General features: G+C 42.1%; 1 protein-coding gene across 1 annotated transcript in view; it reads left to right on the top strand.

Annotated features, from left to right (window-relative positions):
• DSCAM (DS cell adhesion molecule) overlaps nt 1-25,168 on the top strand; it is an 833,405-nt gene that overhangs the window by 748,176 nt on the left and 60,061 nt on the right. The window contains exons 21-25 of the mRNA XM_018051616.1: nt 13,024-13,177; nt 16,688-16,805; nt 18,986-19,149; nt 20,819-20,917; nt 24,972-25,160. Coding sequence (XP_017907105.1) covers nt 13,024-13,177; nt 16,688-16,805; nt 18,986-19,149; nt 20,819-20,917; nt 24,972-25,160 — 724 coding nt within the window. The remainder of the gene's footprint in view (nt 1-13,023; nt 13,178-16,687; nt 16,806-18,985; nt 19,150-20,818; nt 20,918-24,971; nt 25,161-25,168) is intronic.

Below are 25,168 nucleotides of genomic sequence, written 5' to 3'. Positions count from 1 at the left end.
TATAGAAATCATTTCAAGCATCTTTTCTGACCACACCTACATGAAACTAGAAATAAACCACAGAAAAGAAATGAGAAAAAAAAAATGATTACATGGAGACTAATTCAAAGGGCAATACAGATAAGGACCATAATGGATGTATGTAGGGCTTCCCTGGTGGTTAAGCAGTGAAGAATCTGCCTGCAGTGCAGGAGATATGAGTTTGATCCCTGGGTCAGGAAGATGCCCTGGAGAGGGAAATGGAAATAAATACACTCTAGTATTCTTGCCTGGGGAATCCCATGGACAGAGGAGCCTGGTGGGCTACAGTCCATGGGCTCACAAAGAGCTGGGCACTACTGAGTGACGAAGCCACCACCACCAAACAAAGAGTGAATATGACACCTGATTGAGGAGATTAAAGAAGGCTTTATGAGGCTTTACAAATTTGTCCATCGAGCTAAATAATGTAAGAGATTTTGAAATGGATTCAGCCATTATTGGGTAAACATCCAGTTTTATAGAAATTACTAAAGAGCATTTAAAGTAGCTCATTATGGCTCATTTTATTTTCCAGTTAAATAGTTTCTTAGACACAAAAGGAAAATTAATACAACAGCATGTGGCTCAGCTGGTAAAGAATCCGCCTGCAATGCGGGAGACCTGGGTTCAATCCCTGGGTTGAGAAGATCCACTGGAGAAGGGAAGGGCTACCCACTCCAGTATCCTGGCCTGGAGAATTCCCTGGACTATACAGTCCATGGAGTTGCAAAGACTCAGACATGACTGAGCGACTTTCACTTTTACTTTCACATGGAGAAGGAAGTAGCAACTGATTCCAGTTTTCTTGCCTGTGAAATCCCATGGACAGAGGAGCCTGGCAGGCTACGGTTCATGGGGATGCAAAGAATTGAACATGAGTAAGTGACTTAGCACATCCCATGACAAGAATAATTTGGGAGTGAAAACAGGTCTGGAAGACACTGTTCCTAGGCTTTTCATGGGGTGATATTGAAGCACCAGGATAAGACCAACCTTCCAAGCTTCCCATTCTTTTGAGGAGGATACTGTCAGGTTCCTCAGAAATGCATGACTCTACCCACCAGACCTAAAACCATAACACAGGAAGGCTGAACACCGGAAATATGAGCTGTCTGACTTGGGTGTCAAAAGTGAATTAGCTGCATTTTCCACTCTGGGTACATTGTTGCTATATTTTCCACCCTGGGTACAAGTTTAGAGATGCAAATATGTCAGAAGCCATGCTAAAAACTTGCTATAAATATATTTTTGAATCAAACGCATGAAATTTACATTTATTTTCCAGGGCATTTTATAAATATGAACCCATGCCCTTGACTCTGACAGGGATGATTTTTGGAAGGGAATTCAAATGATTTTACTTCCAGGTTTTAGTAGGAGTGTGTCAGATCCCTTATTTTAATCAACCCTCCAATTTGCCAAACCATGATTATATCTTGTCCCTTGAGGAGCAAACTTATCTTGTGTGGGTGTGTGCTAAGTTGCTTCAGTTGTTTCCAACTCTTTGTGGCCCTATGGACTATAGCCACCAGGCTTCTCTGTCCATGGGATTCTCCAAGCAAGAATACAGGAGTGGGTTGCAATGCCATCCTCCAGGGGATCTTCCCAACCCAGGGATCGAACCTGCGTCTCTTATGTCTATTTTGGCAGGTGAGTTCTTTACCGCTAGCGCCACCTAGAAAGCCCCCCTTATACAAAGGAATAAAGCGCCATAAATGTCTGTGAACTCAAGCTCAACAGCTATTTATGAGCTTTTATTATCACTAGGCATGATATTAAGAGCATTTGCAGAGCCCAAAGAAGAGATCTGTAGTCCAGCAAGCTTATATGACTGACCCCAGGTGTCCTATACCTATTGTCAAGCCTCATCACAGATTTCCATACATATCAGCCTCTATATGGTCTTCCCTGGTGGCTCAGAGGTAAAGAGTCCACCTACAATACAGGAGACATGGGTTCAATCCCTGGGCCGGGTAGATCCGCTAGAGAAGGAAACACCAACCCATGCCAGTATTCCTGCCAGAGAAATCCTATGGACAGAGGAGCCTGGTGGGCTACAATCCATGGGATCGCAAAAGAGTTGGATATTACTTAGCGACTAAACAACACCAACAACAGCCTCCATACTTGCAATGCAGTAGAGTTGGCATAATAGCCTACCTCCCACAGCAAAAACCCATGAACATTCCATTTATAAGCACTATATCTGCAACAGCTCAAAAGAGAAAATACTTGCACATGTTATAATTTAAGTGTGGGTCCCAAAATAATATCAAAGTCTTCCCTCAAGAAAGCTATAGATTGCCCTTGCTACATGACACCAGCTAAAGAGAAGAAACCTGCTCTTCTTATTTAACCATCTCTCATGGACTAAGAAATATATAACTTCACTGTCACTTCAAAGATTTCAATGGAGAGTGATTACCTAATAATCAACATCAGGTTAAATGGTTTCTGATATAATCAGCATGTTTAAATAGTTTTTAGATGAGAAAACAGATTTTTTTTTTCCTCAGTAGCTAATAGGAATTTATGATGGGCTTGGAATAATTGGCCGGCCCAATCTACAGACGCTCTGTCTGCTCTATCATGCTGGCATAGACCACAGTTAAAAATGAGTTGCAGGCTGCTATATTTACAGTATATAACCAACAAGAACCTGCTGTCTAGCACATGGATCTCTTCTCAGTGTAATATGGCAGCCTGGATGGGAGGGAGTTTGGGGAGAATGGATACATGTATACATTTGGCTGAGTCCCTTTGCTGTTTACCTAAAACCATCACAACACTGTTAATAGGTTATATCCCAATACAAAATAAAAAAGTTTAAAAACAAAAATGAACTGTGGAACAAAACTTCCTGTGAAGAGCCAAGCCTATACAAGTCATATACCTGGCATCAGAGCTTTCTGAATGTTGATTGGTTTTGTATGTCTACAGTTCATAACATAACACTACTCTTCCCTTAAAACAAATGTTTAGCCCAATTACAGTCATCCACTCAGGATTAATTCATGTTTTATTTTGGGGGATAATCACATCTTCTAGAATGGCTAATATCTCTGTCCTAACTGAAAATGATGACATTAGAAAGTTAAAGATTTACCAGAAAGAAAATTAAATGGTTAGATATTTAAATATAGAGAAAAGTATCTTTCTACCCTCCCCACAATTTCTCCTTTTGCCAGATTTGATTCATTCATCCCTAAGAGTCTGTGTTTCCTTATGGTACAATTTCCTGTCCTGTTGCCCACAGCAGAGTGAAGCTCTACTATGGTCTTTTCTATTCTATTTTTCTATTCTATCCCTCTGTGTTCATTTAATGCTTCAAAATTTGTGAAAGATTAGCCTGGTTGAAGTATCAGGAAAAATATGGAAATGAAATAAATCCTTCTCACTGAACATCCCCGGCATTTAGGAGGTAGCATCATATAACGGAATGAAGGTAGAAATTAGCAAGTCAGCTTAAACATGATTTAATCCTCATGTTGGAAAATCTGGCATCCAATAAAAATAAAATTAAGGAAATATTAATAGAATCGACATTATTATACACTATGTAGAATGTTAAGGAAAACTTTTCATAAGGAAGTAATAGTCATCTTCCCTTTTTCTCAGAACAATCATTTTTGGCTGAGCATTAACGGAAAGGATTTAAACAACTAGATTAGCTTCACTATGGTGAATGAGTTTCCAATTAATCTTTTTCCCATATAGCTCTTTTTCTCTTACCTGTTGCCACCTCTTGAACATGTTAGCAATGGTTGAATTATGCACCATCTAGTCAGGAAGATCCCTGGAGAAGGGAAAGGCCACCCACTCCGGTATTTTTGCCTAAAGAATCCATGTACAGAGGAGCCTGGTGGGCTATAGTCCATGGGGTCGCAAAGGGTTGGATATGATTGAAAGACTAACAAGAATAAGATGGATAAGTAAAGGGTTTACCCAGTGGCTCAGCTGTAAAGAATCTGCCTGCAGTGAGACAGACTTGCAGGAGATGCAGTTTCAATCCCTGGGTTGGGAAGATCCCCTGGAGATGGAAAATGCAATCCACTCCAGTACTCTTGCCTAGAAATCCCCATGGACAGGAGAGCCCGGAGGGCTACAGTCCATGGAGTTGCAAAGAGTCAGACATGACTGAGAGACTAAAAGACAACAACAATGGATAAATAATGCTGTTTAAGACAAGCATCATATAATTTTCAGTAAACCTCTTTATTGGAGACATCTCACAGCTATGAGCATCTCTCTGGAGATGTCCGCCTTGCTTCCCTCTACGGACCATATGTGAGCATCCTTAACCAACAACCTGCAAATGACAGCTAGTTCCAGCACAGCCTTCTCTCCTCTGTGAGCTGAGTTAGCATTTAATCTCAGGTGTGACTCACTAGTCTCTAAGGTGAGCTTACAGGCCTCTACAATCCATAGGTGGGAATGCACACAGACATCTGTCAGCAAAAATATACTATTCTTGACTCAGCCTCTTATGAGACTCAGAGGTAAATGACCATCAAAACATTATAATCGGAAAGCCCTGGGTAGGTGGTCTCACATTTTTGTAAGGCAAGAAAGTACTGGTGTCTTTGGAATTATTCTCACCTCTTAAGGATGTTGCTAAAACTTCATGAAAACAAGAAAAGTTACATTTAATATCCAGTTACATATATGTGTGTGTGTGTGTGTGTGTGTGTGTGTGTGTATACAAAGAAAATAAATTGCTTCTTTAATTGTTTAAATTGTTCAATTTTCTGCGTGCCCTTCTACTGAGACCAAAAAATTGTGCCCAATTATGGAAGTCATCAGGGCAGCATAGTGGCAGAATCTATGTAACCAATTTTCCCAGATAACCAGCAGGAACCCCAAAGTAGCTTGACTCTTGTTTTCTATCCTAATCTATAGAGAAAAATCATTCCAACTGGGGGGAAGTTTTTATGCATAAACCTTCTTTGTTTCAACTTTTAGTTAATCATCTATGTAAATGGTACAACAAATATTGCTACATAAGAAGTCATAATTTTATCATTGATTTTAGCCTCATGTTTAGCTATAGCTCATGTTTCAGGTAAAAATTCAATGAATAAAGACCAATTGTACGTTATAGACAGGGGAGTGATTGAGTTTTAACTGAAGACTATGTATTCTTCACAGAAGATTTTGTAAATATATTCTAATGCTCTGTTGATGCTGAGTGTTCAGTAGAAACAATTGTTATAATTTGCACATCATAAGCTTCATATAATTAATTTGGCAACAGCATAGCCTTCAAACATTGCAGAACACAAGCGTACACACAGTTTTGGGATCGTCTCTTTGGTTTTCCAGGAAACAAGCCAAATTCCCTCCGAACTTCTACAGGAATTCATTTTTTCCCATGATTTTCTAAAGAGGAATCAGGCTGGTGTGTGGCGGGGGAGTGGTGGGTGGGGGGGTGGGGGATTGGGGGGTGGGTGGATAAAGGGACAAGTGGAGCACAGATGCGCACATGCACCCTCGCGTGCAGGCACCTCTGAGCACTCTGTGCAAGAGACATATGGTCTCCTTTACTCCTCTGACACAAGGTACCTGTACGTCAAATAGTTGACAAAGGGAAATTCTCTGACACTGCTTTTTATTGAGGGAGCATGGCTTTGATGACAATTAGGAGGTATACTGTTGGCTCAGTAGTAAAGATTCTGCCTGCAACGCAGGAGACTTGGGTTGGATCCCTGGGTTGGGAAGACCCCCTGGAGAAGTAAATGACACCCACTCCAGTATTCTTTCCTGGAGAATCCCATGGACAGAGGAGCCCTGTGGGCTACAGTCCACGGGATCACAAAAGTGTCAGACACAACTTAGTGATTAAACAACAAAACCAAAATAGCAAACATCCGTGTCCCCTGTGTGACTGCAGAGCTGGGACTCCTGCAGAGCCTCCTGACCTACATAAGGTTTACTTAACAGCTCACAAGGGTAGAAGTCAACCCTTCCTGGGTTGGCTTGCTTGTAATTGACAGCATGGCATGGGAAAAACAGCGCTGCACTTGGATCGAAAGTACTGAACTTGAGCCTCTGCTCACCGCTGTCTGGCATTGTGACCTCAGTGAGTCGCTTCCTCTGTACCTCAGTTTCCTTACAATATGGTTAGGCTAAGAATTTTCCAAATTGTTAAGTCCTAGTTCCTTTTTGCTTCACAATTCTTTCTTCAATTTATGTCTGTTTTCTCTGTTTTCCTACCAATGTCTGTAGGAACTAATACTTCGTTTAGAAATATCTTTGGCTAGACATTCAGTTTCATCATTCGCAGACCACAGTTCAGCCAGCTTCTTTGCCGCTTTGCAACAAGGTTACCTTTTCTCCATTGTCCAGCATGTTCCTGATATCTATCCACTGGAATGGCCTTTAACATCCCCATTTCTACCAGCCTCCTGTTCGTGATTATTTATGTGTTCTCTGAGAAGACTGAGGCTTTCCCCCCAGGTCTCCTCTTTTCTTTCTGAACTTTCATCAGAATCAGCCTTACCACTTGCTTCATGGCAATCTCAACTTGTTCTAGCATCACCCTCAAAACTCCTCCAGACTCTACCCAGCTCAAAGCCACCTCCACATGTTTGGTGTTTGTAACAGCAGCACCTCATTTCTCAGTGCTAAGTTCTGTATTGGTCTTACGTCTGGACTGCTGCTTTGTAATTAAATTCATAGATGCTTAAGATTTCTATGTTCTTTTGATGAATTGATCCCTTTATCACTATAAAATTATTTTCTTTATCACTGGTACTATTCTCTGCTCATAAATCTACTTCATTTGATGTTAAAAAAAACCACTCCAACTTTCTTTTGATTGATGTTAGCCTGAGATAGAGAAGGAAATGACAACCTACTCCAGCTTTCTTGCCTGGGTAATCCCATGGACAGAGGAGCCTTGTTAGCTACAGTCCATAGGGTCGCAAAAAGTCAGACGTGGCTTAGCAACTAAACAGAAAAAAAAAAAAAAAAAACAGCCTGGGATAGCTTTTCTGTCCTTTTATTTTTAACCTAATTGTATTTTTATGTTTGAAAAACATTTCTTCTTGGCGGCATGTAGTTAGATATTGCTTTCATATCCAGTCTCAAAATCTTTCCCTTTAATTAGGATTTTAGAGCATTAACACTGAATATAAGTATAGTTACATGGACACAGGTTTAAACCTACAATCTTGCTACATTTTTAGTTTCCTATTTGTTTCCCTTTTATTCTTTTTTGGCCTTTTTTAGAGCAACTGAATTTTTTTATAATTCCATTTTATTTTTTGTTGACTCATTGCTTTCACTGTACTCTTATTTTGTAACTTCAGTGGCTTCTTTGGAATTAATACGCACTCCTTTAACTTTACCTGGTGACCCACCAGGACTTTCCTGGTGGCTCAGATGGTAAAGAATCATCCTGCAATGCGGGAAACCTGGGTTCAATCCTTGGGTTGAGGAGATCCCCTGTAGAAGGGAATGGCTACCCACTCCAGTATTCTGGCCTGGAGAAGTCCATGGACTATATATTCCATTCGGTGGCAAAAAGTTGGACATGACTGAGAGACTTTCACTTTCCTTTAACTTTCTACATTGTACTTTCAAGTGATATTAAGCATTTCACTGATAGTTTGAAACCTTACAGTAGAATGCTTCCATTATGCTCCCTTCCTAACATTTGAACAGTTGTTCACATACATTTCACTCTTATATGTTTCCACACTACATTGTTATCTTTTTCATTTTTTTCTTCCAATTTTCTTGAAATATCATGGACATACCACACTGTGTAAGTTTAAGGTGTACAGCATACTGATTTGACTTACACACATCATGAGCTACAGTAAGGTTAGTGAACCTCTATCATCTCATATAGATATAAAATTAAAGAAATAGAAAACAAATTTCCCTTGTGATGAGAATTCTTAGGATTTACTCTCTTAATTTTCATAATATGACATACAGCAGTGTTAATTTAACTTATCATGTTGTATATTACATCCCTAGTACTTGTTTATTTTTTTAAAAAAAGTTTATTGGAGTATATCTGGTTTATAATATGCTGGTTTCAAGTTTATGAATCAGAAAAGTGAATCAGTTATACATATATCAACACATATATCCACTCATTCTTTAGATTTTCCCCAGATAGTCCTGCTGCTACTGCTAAGTCACTTCAGTCGTGTCCAACTCTGTGCGATAGTCCAGTGCAGAGTATTAAGTAGAATCCCCTGTGTTCTATAGCAGGTTCTTATTAGTTGTCTATTTTATGTATAATAGTGTGTATGTGTCAGTCCCAATCTCTCAGTTTATTTCCCCCTGTAATCATGTTTGTTTCCTACTTTTGTGACTGTACTTCTGTTTTGTAAATAAATTCATTTTTACTCTTTTATAAGATTCTACATATAACCAATACCATATGATACTTGTCTTTCTGTATCTGACTTACTTCACTCAACATGACAGTCATTAGACCCATCCATATTGCTGTAAACGGCATTATTTTCTGCTTGTTTATGGCCGAGTAGTATTCCATGATATATATATATATATATATATGTACCACATTTTTTTATCCATTCCTCTGTTGTTAGACATTAAGGTTGCTTCCATGGCCTGGAAGAGTGTGCTTTCAATATATGACTTAAGGGAAGATATTCAGACTAAAATTGTTTTTGACAAGACTGGCTGACATCCTTCCTTTTTTCAACTTTTTATTTTATATTGGACTATAGCCAATTACTTCCCTGGTAGCTCAGATGGTAGTGTCTGCCTGCAGTTCGGAAAACCCAGGTTCAATCCCTGGGTCAGGAAGATTCTCTGAAGAAGGAAATGGCAACACACTCCAGTACTCTTGCCTGGAAAATCCCATGGATGGAGGAGCGTGGTAGGCTACAGTCCGTGGGGTCGCAAAGAGTCAGACACGACTGAGTGACGTCACTTTCACTTTCATAGCCAATTAACAATGCTGTGGTAGTTTCAGGTGCACAGCAGAGCAGCTCAGCCACACATGTACAGTATCCATTCTCCTCCAACTGCCCCCCATCCAAGCTGCACATAGCATCACGCAGAGTTCCCTGTGCCATGCAGTCGGTCCTTGAAGGCTGTCCATTTTAAATGCAGCAGTGTGTACATGTGGATCCCAAATTCCCTAACTAGCCCCCCCATTCTCCCTGCCCCCAGCAGCCATAAGGTCATGCTCTAAGTCTGTGAGTCTGTTTCTGTTTTATAAATAAGATATATTAATAGATAAAACAGAGACAAAAGTTTATTTGTATCATTCCTCTTCAGATTCCACATATAAGAGATCTGACATCCTTGTCTTTGTTCTTAATGTATCTAACGTCTTTTCTCTAGCTCCTTTTAAGACTGTCTTCTTAATTAGATTATGATGTGCCTTGGCATGGTTTTATTCATATTTTGTAGCTGGATTTTATTTAGATTTTGGGCTTTCTGGGCTTATAGTTTTCATCAAATTGCAAAAAATTTTAACCAGTATTTCTTAAAACCCTTTTTTCTGTCCTACATCCTTTAGTGATTCCGACTACATATATGTTAAGCTGCTTGATGTTGCTCCATGGCTCATTAATGCTGTGTTAGATTTTGTATTCTCCTTTATCTCTGTGCTTCGTCTAGTAATATAACTTCAAGTTTGCTAACCCTTTTTTTCCTGCAAGATCTGATCTACTATTAATCTAATCCAGTATATAATTCTTGTCACATATTGTAATTTCATCTCAAGTTTGATTTTGGTCTTTTTATATCATTCATGTGTATGTTTAGGCTTTTAATATCTATAGTTATAATGCAACTATAATACAATTATAACAGTTTTAATGCCCTTGTCTGTAAAATCTTTGTCAATTATAGGTCAGTTTTGATTGATTAAATTATATTGTCTGTACGAGTCTTGCTTTTTGTTGTTTCTTTGCATTTTTGGAATTTTTTATAAGTTTTTTTATGATTTATTTTATCGAAGTATAATGGTGTGTTAATTTCTGCTGCACAGCATCGATTCAATCATGCATTTTTTTTTATGTCTTTCCATTGCTACTCATCATGGGGTGTTGAATACAGTCCCCGTGTTATCATCACAGGGTATTGGATACAGTCCCCGTGTTATCATCACAGGGTATTGGATACAGTCCCCGTGTTATCATCACAGGGTGTTGAATACAGTCCCCATGTTATCATTACAGGGTATTGAATATAGTCCCCATGTTATCTTCACAGGGTATCGAATACAGTCCTCATGTTATCTTCACAGGGTATCAAATACAGTCCCTGTGTTATCTTCACAGGGTGTTGAATACAGTCCCTGTGTTATCATCACAGGGTATTGGATACAGTCCCCGAGTTATCTTCACAGGGTGTTGAATACAGTCCCCGTGTTATCATCACAGGGTGTTGAATACAGTCCCCGAGTTATCTTCACAGGGTGTTGAATACAGTCCCCGTATTATACAGTAGTGCCGTGTTGCTTTCCCATGCTGTGTACACCAGCTTGCCTCTGCTAATCCCAAACTCCCAATCCACCCTCCCCTACCCTCTGTCCCCTGGTAACCCCAAGTCTATTCTCTATGTCTGTGATTCTGAGAGCATATCATATTTGTCTTTCACTTTCTGACTTAGTATGATCATCTCTAGGTCCATCCATTTTAACAGGTTTTTCTGTTTTGGTTATAGTTCACATACCATGAAATCCATGCTTTTATTGTATACAATTCAGTGACTTTTAGAGAATTTAGAGGGTTGGACAGCCCCTATTTCTATCTAATTTTAGAACATTCATCATCCCCCAAATAACCCATGCCCAATATTAATCTATCCCCATTCTTCCCCTCTTCTATCCTGCCCTGGGAAACCATTAATCTACTTTCTGTTACTATGGATTTGCCTATTCAGAACATTTCATACAAGATAATCACATTAATCTCATATGACAATCATATTAATCTAATATGATGTAGCCTAATATGATAATCTAAGCATAATGATCTGGTAAATAGTTTGTTGTGATTGGCTTCTTTCACTAAGTACAGTGTTTTCATGATTTATAGAAGTTAAGCTGTATCAGTGCTTCATTTCTTTCTATTGTCGAATAATTCTCCGTTTTCTTTATCTATTCATTAGTTGCTACATAGTTGGGTTATTCATATCTAGAAAACTTGTATTGGATGCCAAATATTATGTCTTTTACCTTATTGGATTTTTTTATTCCTATAAAAAGTCTAGGCCTTTTTGACTTTTGTCCATGGATGCAGTTATTTGGTGATGGTTTGATCTTTATGAATCTTGAGTTTAATAATTGTTAAGCAATAGCTTCCCAGGTGGCGCCTAGTGGTAAAGAACCCACCTCCCAATGCAGGAGACATAAGAGACACGAATTCCATCCCTGGATTGGAAGATCCCCTGGAGGAGGGCATGGCAACCCACTCCAGAATTCTTGCCTGGAGAATCCCATGGACAGAGGAGCCTGGCGGGCTACAGTCCATAGGGTCACAGAGTTGGACACGACTGAAGTGACTTAGCATGCACGCCAGTAGGCAACACAAGAACACTGTTCGATCTAGGGCTAATTATCCCCCACCATCAAGACCCTATGGCACAATATCCAATGGCCCATCCATCCTGAGGGCTTCCTGTCTGGCTGCTGGCAACAGGCACTATTTCCAGCCTTGTGGGGAAGCTGAGCACTAGAACCTCCAATCCCGTCCAGTGGTTCTTTCCTTGGCCTCAGAGAGCTTTCTCATATGCACATAGCAGCTCAGCTAAGATCCAAGAGCAACCCTCTCAAAATTCCCCACAAAGTTTTCTTCATAGAGTACTGCGTTTTCTTCGTGGTTTCATAGTGTATACAGTTTTCTTCCTGTGTACTCCAGCCCCGTCCTGGGCTCTCAGCTCGGTCTCCTCGACTCAGGGAAGCTGCTAGTCTTCTCCTTGGTTCCCTTCTCAATGCCGTGGCCTGAAAATGCTCACAAAACTGTAACAACCCTGCAGCTGTAGGCTTCGCCTCATTTATTTCCCATATCTCAGGGAAGGAATCACTGTCCTTCGTCACCTGATGTGCCATGCCTTTGAAACTGTTGTTTCGCCTATTTCGTGTGTTCTCTGGTTGTCTCAGGTAGGGTGATCCCTCTTGTTCTTGGTATTCCATCCCAGCTGAAAACAGATGTGTCATGACCCATATTTAAAGGGTTAAATTACCCCTTGTTGTTGTTCAGCTGCTAAGTCGTGTCGGACTCTTTGCGACCCCATGGACTGCAGCATGCCAGGCTGCTCTGTCCTTCACCATCTCCTGGATTTTGCTGAGACTGATGTCCATTGAGTCGATGATGCTGTCTGATCCTCTCATCTTCTGTTGCCCGAATTTCCTTTTGCCTTCAATCCTTCCCAGCATCAGAGTCCTTTCCAATAAGTCAACTCTTCACATCAGATGGCCAAAGTATTGGAGTTCCAGCTTCAGCATCAGTCCTTCCAATGAATATTCAGGGTTGATTTCCTTTAAGATTGACAGGCTTGAGTTCCTTGCTGTCCAAGGGACTCTCAAGAGGCTTCTCCAGCACCACAGTTTGGAAGCATTAATTCTTTGGTGTTCAGCCTTCTTTATGGTCCAACTCACATCTGTACACACCTACTGGAAAAACCATAGCTTTGACTACATGGACCTTTGTTGGCAAAGTGATATCTTTGCTTTCTAATATGCTGTCTAGGTTTGTCATAGCTGTCCTTCCAAGGAGCAAGGGTCTTTGAATTTCATGGCTGCATTCACCATTTGAGTGATTTTGGAGCCCAGGAAAATAAAATCTGTCACTGCTTCCACTTTTTAACTCTTGGTGGCTGTCAAAGCTGCAGCATTGAGACATGCAGACTATGTAGAAATTGTAAGCCCCAGCTTTTAGAGAAGGACGAGGGTGGCTTTTGTTTCTCCTAACAGATAACATGTTGATAACCGTTCCTTTAGGAGATTCACTTGTGCCATTGCCTCCTTGAATGTGGGAACATTTATGTCTCCTCTCACAGGTGATCAGCGAGTTTGAAGCCTCTCCTGACTCATTTTCCTACAGAATTCCTAACCTGAGTCGGAATCGTCAGTATAGCGTCTGGGTGGTGGCCGTGACCTCAGCCGGCAGAGGCAACAGCAGTGAGATCATTACCGTGGAGCCTGTTGCTAAAGGTGGGTGGCATGCTGCAGGAAGGGCCTTATTTCCCACTGCAGTCATACTGGCTTTACACCTCTGTTCTCTTTGAAATAAAGCTGATAATGCCCTACAAATCAAGTAAACCAGAATACCACGTGTTACCCATTTCAGCCCAAGAAATGGGTCACTGCTAGCTGGCACTGGGCTTTTGTGCCAAACGGAAAACCACCTCCTATGGAAGAGCAGCTTAACAATTGCCAGTGTCTCAAGAGAAATTAGGAAAAGGAGCCCCCATCCATCTCTTAGAGTGAAAATCACTGCATTACTGCTTCCCAAGCAAGTTCTACCATCTTCAAAATCAGGTATCATGCTTCTTAAAGAGAAATGTCTATTTTTTGGTCTATGAAATTTGAAACCTGACAACTGTAAGAAAATCATTAGTTCTTCTTAAATTGATGTTAAAGTGAAAGTTGCTCAGTCGTTTCCAGCTCTTTGTGACCCCATGGACTGTAACCTGTCAACATCCTCTTTCCATGGAATTCTCCAGGCCAGAATACTAGAGTGGATTACCGTTTCCTTCTCCAGGGGATCTCCTAGATCCAGAGATTGAACCTGGGTTTCCTGCATTGCAGACAGATTCTTTACCACCTGAGCCACCAGGGAAGCTATTGACAGAATGCTATAAAGACCTTAGGTAACAAAATGAAGTTTGTTTTAGGAACAAAAAGTTCCACAAAGTGGATGTAATATCTTCACATTAAGATGTTATACTGGCCCTAAAAAACACATATAGACACAGAATATTCTTATTTGACTTCTGGTAATTGCTGCTGCACAGTGTTCAGAGTCCCCATAAATTAGCCCTCGTCAATGAACAAATGTATTTACCTCACAATTCCAAGCCAACCAGAGATGCTCCTGACTCTAGAATATACCACATTGGAAATTTAGTACTCATCAGGCTTCCAGGTGCCTGAAAGAGAAAACAAACCTTCCAAGATTCCAGCTTCTTGCTCTTAACTAGGGTTCACCCAGAGTTGGAGATGATGATAGAGCTGGGATTTCCAGAAAGGAGCTGAGCTAGGGATTGCCTCTAGGGTGGTGCAGGCATCCAGAGGGCTGGCACCACCCAGGAGCCCCAGACCCTGGCAAACTGTAAACCATAATGGTCAAAAGGTCCAAGCTGGACAGACGGGGCTGCCCAAAGGTGAAAGAGACAGGTACGGCTTATGTTGTAATTGTTGGGAGGTCAAGGGAGGCTGGCAGATCCGCTCTAAAATCCAGGGTTAGGTTCAGGAAGAGGGCTGAGGCTTTGGTACAAGGAGGAGCAGAATGCAACCACAGACCCAGTCCTGGAGAAATGGTGTCCTGGGAGGGAGCCCAGGGTCAGGGGGCAGCACAGAGCTCAGGCCATGTAGCTAGATCACCACAGGAACTGGGAAGGACATCCAGGTTGCTGGGGAGGCACAGTGTCTGATTAGAATCACCTGAGGTCCTCATTCAAAGCCAGCCTCCTGGAGAGCCCCCCCTGAGATCTGCTGAATCACAGAGCCAGAGGAGGAATCTGCATTTTTTCACCAAAGATTCTACGTGATTCTCTTGCCTGCTCCAGTTTCCTTAGTCTTAGAATTTCACAGTGGGATCCTATACATGCCAACTGCCACCAACAGGCATTAATTCTAGAAACCGGGGGTGTTGGGCTTGAAGATGAAGTGGTTTTAGCCAGTGCTTTCACAAAATGCTGGTGGAAAAGCACTCCTAAGTCCTGGAATGAATTTTAGGAGTTAGAGTCAACATATTAAAGAACTGAAATGAACAGAATGGAATAAAGTCAAGGAATCTAGACTAGGCTCGAAAAAAAAGTAGAAAATATCAGAATACATGACACAGTGAGCATTCATGTGTAGAACCTTATTTTCATTCACATGCACATAACATATGTGCAGTTTCTGGAATTCAACATAAAATGTATATTTTTACAGGGGGAGGGGGCTACTGGAAAGCTTAAAAGCCCCACCTCTAGCTGAGTTTCCCTAATCAACCCCCATTTTGCCGCACGAACATTCCTCCTCATATAAAAGGGTGGTCTGAAAGGTATGAAAAGGGCCAGCCTTCCAGTGTCAGAAATCCAATGCTGCCTGCCTAGGATATTTTTGTTACCATGAAGGAAAATCAGAAATTTCAATTACTGAAAGAACATTCCACGGTGACAAGGTCTCGTCGCTGGGCCACCTCTGAAAGCACTCCCCTCAGGAGGAAGAGCCACAGTTTCCTTTGCAGGCAGAGCATGTTGCTTCAAGCCTGTGGATGGGTTTTGCTGTAACATTTGCTGCATAAAATAGACTCTGCCTCTGAGCCCACTGGCACTTCCTTGCTCTCTGCTCTGGCCTCCAGTGCTCAAAACAACAAAAGTTGTTGCTCAAAAGTCAGAGTTGTCTGCTGGTTCATAATGACTTGTGTTCTAGACCAGGGTGACTCCTGTTGAATTGGCTCCAGGAACTTCACCTTTCCTCGAATTCCAGTACTTTCCTGAGGAGCTTGTCCCCCATGTCCGTTGGTCAATCTCAACTCTCAAGCCCAAAATGGTGCAAGGGTCCCAACACTGGTCTCATCTTTTTGAGTCCAGAATCAGATTGGAACAGCCTCTGCATCTAGATGGACTGAGCTTCTGGAGGGAGCATCCCAGAAACCAGGGTCCCAGGGTATAGCAGAGGCCAAGCAGATCATTTTGCCTCTGGAGGACTCATCTCTTAGTGCTTCTGCCAGCTTTTGTGTCTCACCCAAGAAGATGATGCTAGGAACCTGTCAGTACAGGGCCCCTCTGGCATCCAAGGAGGTCCCTGCAAACAGGGCTGCCCTGGGCTTTTCTCTCCCCCAACCCCCATGTTCTTTGGCTGCTTTGGGACTGTCCCAGTGCCCGATGCCCCCAGGAAAAGCTTTTGTTCCAGCATCTGAATCACTGTCCCAAACAAATAGTGGTGCTTCGAGAGAGGTCACTCTGGAATTTTCCCCTTAAGGTTTATTTCCTTTAACGTTCGTGCTGAAGATCAAGCTTATATAAAAAAGCTGGGAAAGTACCACAAAACTGATAAATAGAAGTCGTTTCAGTTTTACCTCTTCCTGTCTTGGGGCTTTATGTTTTGTTTTGTCTCTTCTCTCAGATATTAAAAGTATATTTTAATGTGCAGTTTGGGGTGGTGAGATAAATTGCTTAATAAAGTGCTTCGAAAAATAATTGGGCTCACAGAAAGCACAGCTTGGAGCTGCTAGGCTTATGAAGTCCCACGTATTTAATTTGGGATCACCGTGTCTAATCGATACAAGGGGAGAAAATACCACAGTAGGGATGTTCAGCAGTTCATATGTTCGTACAATGAAAATCCCTTAGACACACTCTGATACAAGGACTAGTGTTGAGAAGTGTGGCATTGATTGGCAGGGCTGCGCTCACCTTTGGGGGGTGTCATTGGTTTAGGGAAGGTCATCTTGGCCTCTGTAGACGAATCCGTAGAGTCACTGCACTTTTGCTCTGTTTGGTGGTCCAGCTCCTGCACGAATCCTGACCTTCAGTGGCACGGTGACTACTCCCTGGATGAAAGACATTGCCTTGCCTTGTAAAGCTGTTGGGGACCCCTCTCCTGCCGTAAAGTGGATGAAAGACAGGTAACCAGTAACTCAATGTATGCCCTCAGTAAAACTCTAGGAGAGTGCTTTGGACACACTGTGCTGGGTCTCATGGTGTAACGTTGTAGATTTACACTCGTGAAAGCTCCAGGAAAACTACCCAATCTTCTGCAATAGAGAGGAAGCTGGTTGAGGGTGATAGGGGAGGAATCTCAGCTTTAGTACTAAAAGGATCTGATCTATCATGTCAATTCTCTTAAAACTCTTAGCTTTAAGTTCATGACAATGCTCCCAAGGAAAATAGTTTAGCCAACTGAATAATTTCTGTGTAAGTTTTCTGTACCTTATCATGAAAATCCCCTATATATCTGAGATGAACATACCCAAGGAGACTGGAGACTTACACTTATCTCTTCTCCTTCCAAGACAATGGGCCAACCAACCCTAATTGAAATGCTCTGAGAAATAGCTTTAAGAAATGGAATACATTGTTGTTATTGTTGTTCAGTTCCTAAGTCATGTCAAACTCTGCGACCTCACAGACTGCAACAGGCCACTCTTTCCTGTCCTTCACTGTCTCCCAGTTTGCTCAAACTCATGTCCATTGAATTGGTGATGCCATCCAACCATCCCATCCTCTGTCGCCCTCTTCTCCCACCTTCAATCTTTCCCAGCATCAGGGTCTTTTCAAATGAGTCAGTTCTTCACATCAGGTGGCCAAAGTACTGGAGTTTCAGCTTCTGCGTCAGTCTTTCCTATGAATATTCAGGCTGATTTCCTTTAGGATTAACTGGTTTGATCTCCTTGCTGTCCAAGGGAGTCTCAAGGGTCTTCTCCAGCACCACAATTCAAAAGCATCTGTTCTTCAGCACTCATCCTTCTTTACAGTCCTTTTGATTTCTTTATGGAATACATTACGACTTTGCTAACGTAAAACCTGGTTTTCCATGCTTGGTAGGAATTATTGAAATAATAACAGCTGAGATGGGAGAAAGTGGATGAAATAGGTTCCATTCATGTAACTTTTTTAAGTACTTTATTCAGAGAAATAAATTAAGATATAAATAAAGGGCTGAGCATTCACTGATGAACCTAGAGATTTGAGATTTGAGATTGAGAAGAGTCCTTATTTCCAAACAAAGGCACTTCAAAGACATAAACTATTAAAATGATAGTCTTGGTATATGTGTGCTAAGTCACTGAATCATGTCTGACTCTTTGCAGCCCCATGGACTATAACCTACCAGGCTCCTCAGTCCATGGGATTCTCCAGGCAAGAACACTGGAGTGGGTTGCCATGCCTTCCTCAGTGACTACTTGCTCATCTCTTTTAATGTCAGTTAAGGAAATAAGCCAGCTCCCAAGTTAAATGGCGTCCACTAGATGTGGGGATGGCCCTAGATGACTGGGCAATCCCCTCTCCCTGTGGCCAAGGCTAAGAAATCACCAAGGAGTTCCCTTTATACCAGGGTTGGCTCATCTCCCTCTTGGCACACTGCAGTTCATTTCTGTTGCCACAGTCATTAACAACTGCAATTTCCCACGAATCTGCTAGCCACCCCAAAAGTTAATTTGTCCCGATATGATCTGGTCAAAATGGTATCTTCCCACAGAACCAATCTCGTTTGGGATATGGCAAGCATTGACCTATGTTAGAAGCCAGAAGCCACACAGACCTCCACACAGACTTCTCTTCAACACAGCATTTTGTACAAATAATCAAACTCAGCTGTGTGACTGTTTTCATCATATAATCATGGTTTCAGTCAATTCAATTCAGTTCAGTCGCTCAGTCGTGTCCAACTCTTTGCGACCCCATGAATCACAGCACATCAGGCCTGCCTGTCCATCACCAACTCCTGGAGTTCACTCAGACTCACATCCATCGAGTCAGTGATACCATCCAGCCATCTCATCCTCTGTCGTCCCCTTTTCCTCCTGCCCTCAATCCCTGCCAGCATCAGAGTCTTTTCCAATGAGTCAGCTCTTCACATGAGGTGGCCAAAGTACTGGAGTTTCAGCTTTAGCATCATTCCTTCCAAAGAACACCCAGGGCTGATCTCCTTTAGAATGGACTGGTTGGATCATAGTTTAGTCCTTACTTAATATAATATTCCAAATGGGTTGTCTGCGTCGGAGGGTGTTTATACTTTTCCCCAACCTCAGCTGACTTAGATTGTAATTTCTTTAATCTGCGCCTTTTTCTTCCTGTGAGGTAGTAACGGGACCCCCAGCCTGGTAACGATTGATGGGCGGAGAAGCGTCTTCAGCAATGGCAGCTTTGTCATCCGCACTGTGAAGGCAGAGGACTCTGGCTATTACAGCTGTATCGCCAATAACAACTGGGGGTCGGATGAAATTATCTTAAATTTACAAGTACAAGGTACCACGTCTGGGGGTTCTTCTTAATGCTACTTTTTGTATGTATGCCTATGTGCAAAGAATGAAAGTGAGCAAATTTAAAAATCAGCCTTTGTAAAGAACTAATTGCTACTTTCATATAACAAAAGCCTAGATGTTCATTTTGGAGATTAGATTTAAACAAATCAAAGTAAAAAAAAAAGCATTCATAACCTGAGAGCTAACACTGTTTCCATATTTTCATATGAAAACCTAGTCTCATCTGTCTTTACGTGTGCATCACTGAAAAAGCCCTTCCTAATAACATGCTAATTGCATGATTTATTCCACATGTATATAAGCATCACCCAAAAAATACCAGCAAGAAATAATTCCAAATTGAGATGCTTTATGAATGTTAATTAACTCACTAGTCATATGCAATGTATATTAAAAGGACACTAGCTGAAACTCTATAGGGCATTCATGTTTAATTATGTATTTAATACAGTGTATGTAATTTTTCTTTACTTCATACTCCAAAAGTACATGACAAATTTAAGACTGTTGGATTAAAAGCATGCATAAAATCCCAAATGGCTGCTGATTGGTTTCAAATTTGGATGCACAGTGATATTTTATTAGTAGAAAAATCAAAGTGTATACATTTCCAGATGTGTTATTACATCAATAATTAATATAGTGTTAACAATATTGTCACATTAAATTAATCACATTAATTTGTGTTATCATATTAATAAATCACAGAAGGCTTGATAAAAAATAAAATAAATGTTGCCCTTAGTGAGAGGGAAGGGAAGGAGAACTATCTATTTTTTTCAATAATGTAAAATTGACCTGGAATTTCAAGTAACTTGAAGTTGGCATAATTTCAGGGCATTTTTCAGAGATAGACACTGTGTTATAACTCTAAAGAGATGAATCTGTTTTTCATGGCTTTGGGTTAACACCAGGCTTCTCTCAGAGGAAAAGAGCAGGACATTTTATGAGAAGCTTTCTATATAATTTTGATAACCTTACTCCAAATTTCTTCAGTATTTCTGTCCAGAGAGCTAATCCAAGATATTACTAAGGCTCGTTGATAAGAAGTATCTATTCTTTGAACCTTATGTGACAGTTCAGTTGTGTGTACTGCCACTCAGTGGTGCACCTATGATTTCAGTGGAGAATGTGTGTGTGTGTGTGTGTGTGTGTGTGTGTATGTGTTGCTTCTTGAAAGGGTGGGTCAAATACTGGAAATTTTTGCAGTTTTTTTCTCACTAGCTACACTTACCCTCCCCCTTTCATATAGCTGAGAACAGAAAAGCTAAGTGGGTGACATTTGTCTTCATCATTTGAATCATGGCTGAAATTCAGAGTAAAATAATGCATGTATCTTTAGTAAGTTCACAGAAGGTTTTAATGAGTGATAAGCCACTCAGATACTCAAGGAATTGGCGAGGGAATGAAGAAATAAATCCAAGTAGAAATGGGGTTGAATTTCTTTAAAGAATAGAAATCATTCTGTTCTATCTCTTTAGCCCAAGATATCGACTAAATAGATATTTTGACAGACATGAATTGCATATTTTGTCAACCTGAAACATTTATTTAATAAATGGCTGTTAAAAATCATTTGGTAAATGACTGTTAAAGAAGACTGAAGATGTGAACAACTAATTCTTGTTTTCTAAAAACTGCTTCCTCTCTAGTTCCACCAGATCAGCCTCGGCTCACAGTTTCAAAAACCACCTCTTCTTCCATCACTCTCTCGTGGCTCCCTGGGGACAATGGAGGCAGTTCTATCAGAGGTAAGAAGAAAGAGGTTGCCCACAATGGTTGATTAATTGACATTATCCACAAGTTGATAAGTGACACGTTTTTATCAAGTAATTATCATGTGTTAGTTTATTTCTCCCCCAAACTCATCATATAATGAATTCTTCCATTACCTACACACCCCCAAAAAAAAACACACATCTATTTTTATAGTATTTGTTGTCACTCACTTATTCATCCAAGGAAATCCATTCACAGAATCAGTACCGTGCATCTAATCTGAGTGAAATATTAACACATGCCAAGAAAGAACATGAGTATGAGCAAACTCCAGGAGAGAGTGAAGGACAGGGAAGCCTGGCGTGCTTCGGTCTATGGGGTCACAGACAGCTGGACATGACTCAGCAATTGAACAACAGCAATAAATAAAGAAAAAACAAATGCGGTGCCTCTCCCCTAAGAGGCTACATTGCGTTTCTTCCCCTTGTTGTCAACACTGCTTCTTCTGTTCAGACACTCATTCCTTCAGTTGAGTAACCACAGTGACTGTTCTGATTTAGAATGGACTAAAAGATGGGAGTGACCTAGTTCCACAAATCTTTTGCAATCAGGAGTAGAAAAGAATAAGGGTATTTAAATGGAAGGAAGGGGCTTCCCTGGTGGCTCAGAGGGTAAAGAATCTGCCTGCAGTATGGGAGACCTGGGTTCAATCCCCGGGTTGGGACGATCCCCTGGAGAAGGAAATGGCAACCCACGCCAGTATTCCTGCCTGGAGAATTCCATGGACAGTGGAGCCTGGCAGGTTACAGTCCATGGGGTCACAAAGAGTCAGACATGAATGAGTGAGTAACACATCCACTTTCACAAGCTGAAGGAATGAGCTAGCCTGATGATTCCAGCCTCAACAGGATTGGGAGAACATTCTGAGCAATACGTGGACCAAGCAGAGAGAAAGAACTCAGAGGAGCAACTGCAGATGCATGAGATTAAGGAGCAAGTGACAAAGAGAAAAGGGGTCCTAGAGCAGCTGGGAGAGGTTGGAGGATAGATTTCTGCAGGCAGAGGACATCCTTCTTCTGAGAGAGGAGGAAGGTGAAGAGACAACTGGACAAGCAGAGCCATTTTAGAGTAAAGCCAGTGGCGTCTGGAGCCAGCTCGTTTCAGCATGTGATAGCAAGTTGCCGCTCCTCTTCCCAGCTTTGCCCTCAGTAATCACAGCCAGGTCAGGGATATTTACACACCACCAGAATCAAAAATGCTACCCAGAGGGGCTTTTCTTTTTTCAAGAGCCAATTGTTAAATATTGATTAGTGTTTCTACTGGGCGAAGGGGAGGATCTTTCCCTGTTGTAGGGAAGAAAAAGGTGATATTATTTTTCTAAAATGGTTGGATGATTAGGGGAGAGGATGTGTTTGTGGGTTTGAGGAGCGGGGGTAAAATCTGTATCAGATGCCATAGGAAATGCACTAACGGGGAAGCAAAGCCATTGCCGAGAGGAACAATGCCCCAGCTGCAGGGAAATGGCACAGACTGCAGGGGTCACAGTCATCACAGGTTAGTGACTTGCTCAAGAGGTGCTGGGCCAGCTGCACAGGGAGGAGAAGCACGGTTACCAAAGCTGGTGACCGGCAGGGTAAGTGTGGCCAGGACTCACCAGAGTGAGTGAAACCAGGCTTCTGGTTAAGATGGTCTACCAGAGGTTCTAAGCTGGGTGGAGAACCTTTAAAAAATGGGGCACCAATAGAGGAGTCTGAGGAACCCTAGGACTTGAGGCTTAAATGACACAAAGTCTTGGATCTGGAGGGGCTTCTCTGGTGGCTCAGATGGTAAAGAATCTGCCCGCAATGCAGAAGACCCAGGTTCAATCCCTGGGTTGGGAAGATCCCCCAGAGAAGAGGATGGCTACCCACTCCAGTATGTATGCTTGCCTGGAGAATCGCATGGACAGAGGAAGTGTGAATTCATGGGAGAAGAATTACAGGAAGGGCATGGAGTGGAAGCCAATTTCAGTAATGAAGAGTTTCCAAGCAAAGATGACCAGAAATCCTTGAAATACAGTGGGGGCCAAAGCCATTGACATGGGGGTTCCCATGGCCAGTGGTTAGAAAAGCTTCCTAGAAGTGGTTTAGATGGAGGACATGAGAAGGAAAGCATCATGGGGCACCAAGGAGTGGTGAAGTTAGGATATGACGGAAGCTAGACCCAGATCCATCACTCACCTGTCCAGTGCTGAGTGCAGGTCAGGAACAGGGAGGGGAAAACAAAGCTTAGGAAAGAGGAGGGGCCGCAAGGCTGCCGGGGCCAGAGGGCAGGGAAGGAGGAAGCAGTAGAGATGGTGCTGACAATGGCCGCCGAAGGAGGAGTCAGAGACAGGTGACCTCATGTGAAACGCATGGAAAACACTGACTTCTGGCAGCTTGGGGTTCACAGGCTCTGTGGTGCGGAGGTGAGAAGTGCTTTCTTACTGGTGTTAAAATGGAGTTCCGTGGGCAGGAGAGAAGATGGCAGCATGCTGCTATAAGGACACCACGCATCAAGCAGGCTCCTGGGCTGTCTGGGTGTGAAGGCTTAGGAGACAAGGGCAGAGCAGACAGGACATATGTGCCCCAGGAAGGTGGATGGGGTGGCAGGGATGAAGGCTGCAACAGGGGTGGGGATTGTCTCCATGGTCACAGGGGCCCAGGAGCACAGGCTTCAGAGTCTGACAGTGGGATGTGAATCCTGCTGGTAAGACCCAAGTGTGATCACCTAACCTCTCTGGACCTCAGTGTCTTGGTCAGTGCTCTGGAGATGTTAATTACTAATGTGCAGGGTTATGTGAGGTGGTGTGAGTAACAGGCTGTGGATAATGCCCGACACAGTGATTGTGGACTGAGCAGAGTTGACTGAGGAGAGTCCTATCCCTTTTGATAGCTCACCCCTTCTCCAAAACTCTGGTTCTCTATAAAACCAAATATATATTATATATAATGTGAAAGTGTGACAGTGTTAGTAGCTCAGTCTTATCTGGCTCTCTGAGTCTCCAGGACAGTAGCCCACCAGGCTCCTCCGTCCTTGGGATTCTCCAGGCAAGAACACTGGAGTGGGTTGCTGCTGCTGCTGCTAAGTCGCTTCAGTCGTGTCCGACTGTGTGTGACCCCATAGATGGCAGCCCACCAGTCTCCTCCATCCCTGGGATTCTCCAGGCAAGAACACTGGAGTAGGTTGCCATTTCCTTCTCCAATACCTGAAAGTGAAAAGTGAAAGTGAAGTCGCTCAGTCATGTCCGACTTTTAGTGACCTCATGGACTGCAGCCTACCAGGCTCCTCCGTCCATGGGATTTTCCAGGCAAGAGTACTGGAGTGGGGTGCCATCGCCTTCTCCATTGAACCACCAGGAGGATATTATAAAAATATTTATATATCAATATATATTTAATAAATAATATATAATATAAATATATTGATATATAATATATTATATATAAATAATATATATTAATATATATTGAATATATACCATATATTTATATATGGGAGCTTCACTGGTGGCTCAGACTATAAAGAATCTGCCTATAATGCAGGAGACCTGGGTTCAATCCCTGGGTTGGAAAATCCCCTGGAGGAGGGCATGGCAACCTACTCCAGTATTCTTGCCTGGAGAATTCCATGGACAGAGGAGCCTGATGAGCTATAGTCCGTAGGGTCAGAGAGAATCAGACACAACTGAAGCGGCTTAGCATGCCTGCACGTAATATATATAATATATAAAAATAGCCCAGCTTCAGACTACACCTGTTCCCAAGGATTGGGCTCATGTGCTCTGAAGATCCGGGTTTCCAGTTACACCTTTTAAAGAGAACGGGCAGAACGTGGTTTTAACTTCATTACAATCTCCAGCACTCCCACCATTGTAGCATCTGGTGTAGCCTAAATATCTCATAATCAATATGTCATCCCAGCACTTCTCCCAGTTGGGATTTAGTGTCCTGGAGCTCAGTTATTCTCTTCTGAAGATATACAGTTCTGAGAACTCACCCTGAACACAATCCAAACATTCAAGGGAAAGCAAGTAACATTCCCGTGACTGCCTCTTGTTCTCCGAAGGATATATACTGCAGTACTCCGAGGACAACAGTGAGCAGTGGGGGAGTTTTCCCATCAGCCCCAGTGAACGCTCCTACCGCCTGGAAAACCTGAAGTGTGGGACTTGGTACAAGTTCACTCTCACTGCACAGAACGGAGTGGGACCCGGGCGCATAAGTGAGATCATAGAAGCAAAAACATTGGGCAAAGGTATGTAA

Source organism: Capra hircus, chromosome 1 (genome assembly GCF_001704415.2).
Source record: "Capra hircus breed San Clemente chromosome 1, ASM170441v1, whole genome shotgun sequence".
NCBI lineage: Eukaryota > Metazoa > Chordata > Mammalia > Artiodactyla > Bovidae > Capra > Capra hircus.
The sequence above is the reverse complement of the archived record's forward strand: the minus strand, read 5'-3'. Positions and strand labels throughout refer to the sequence as shown.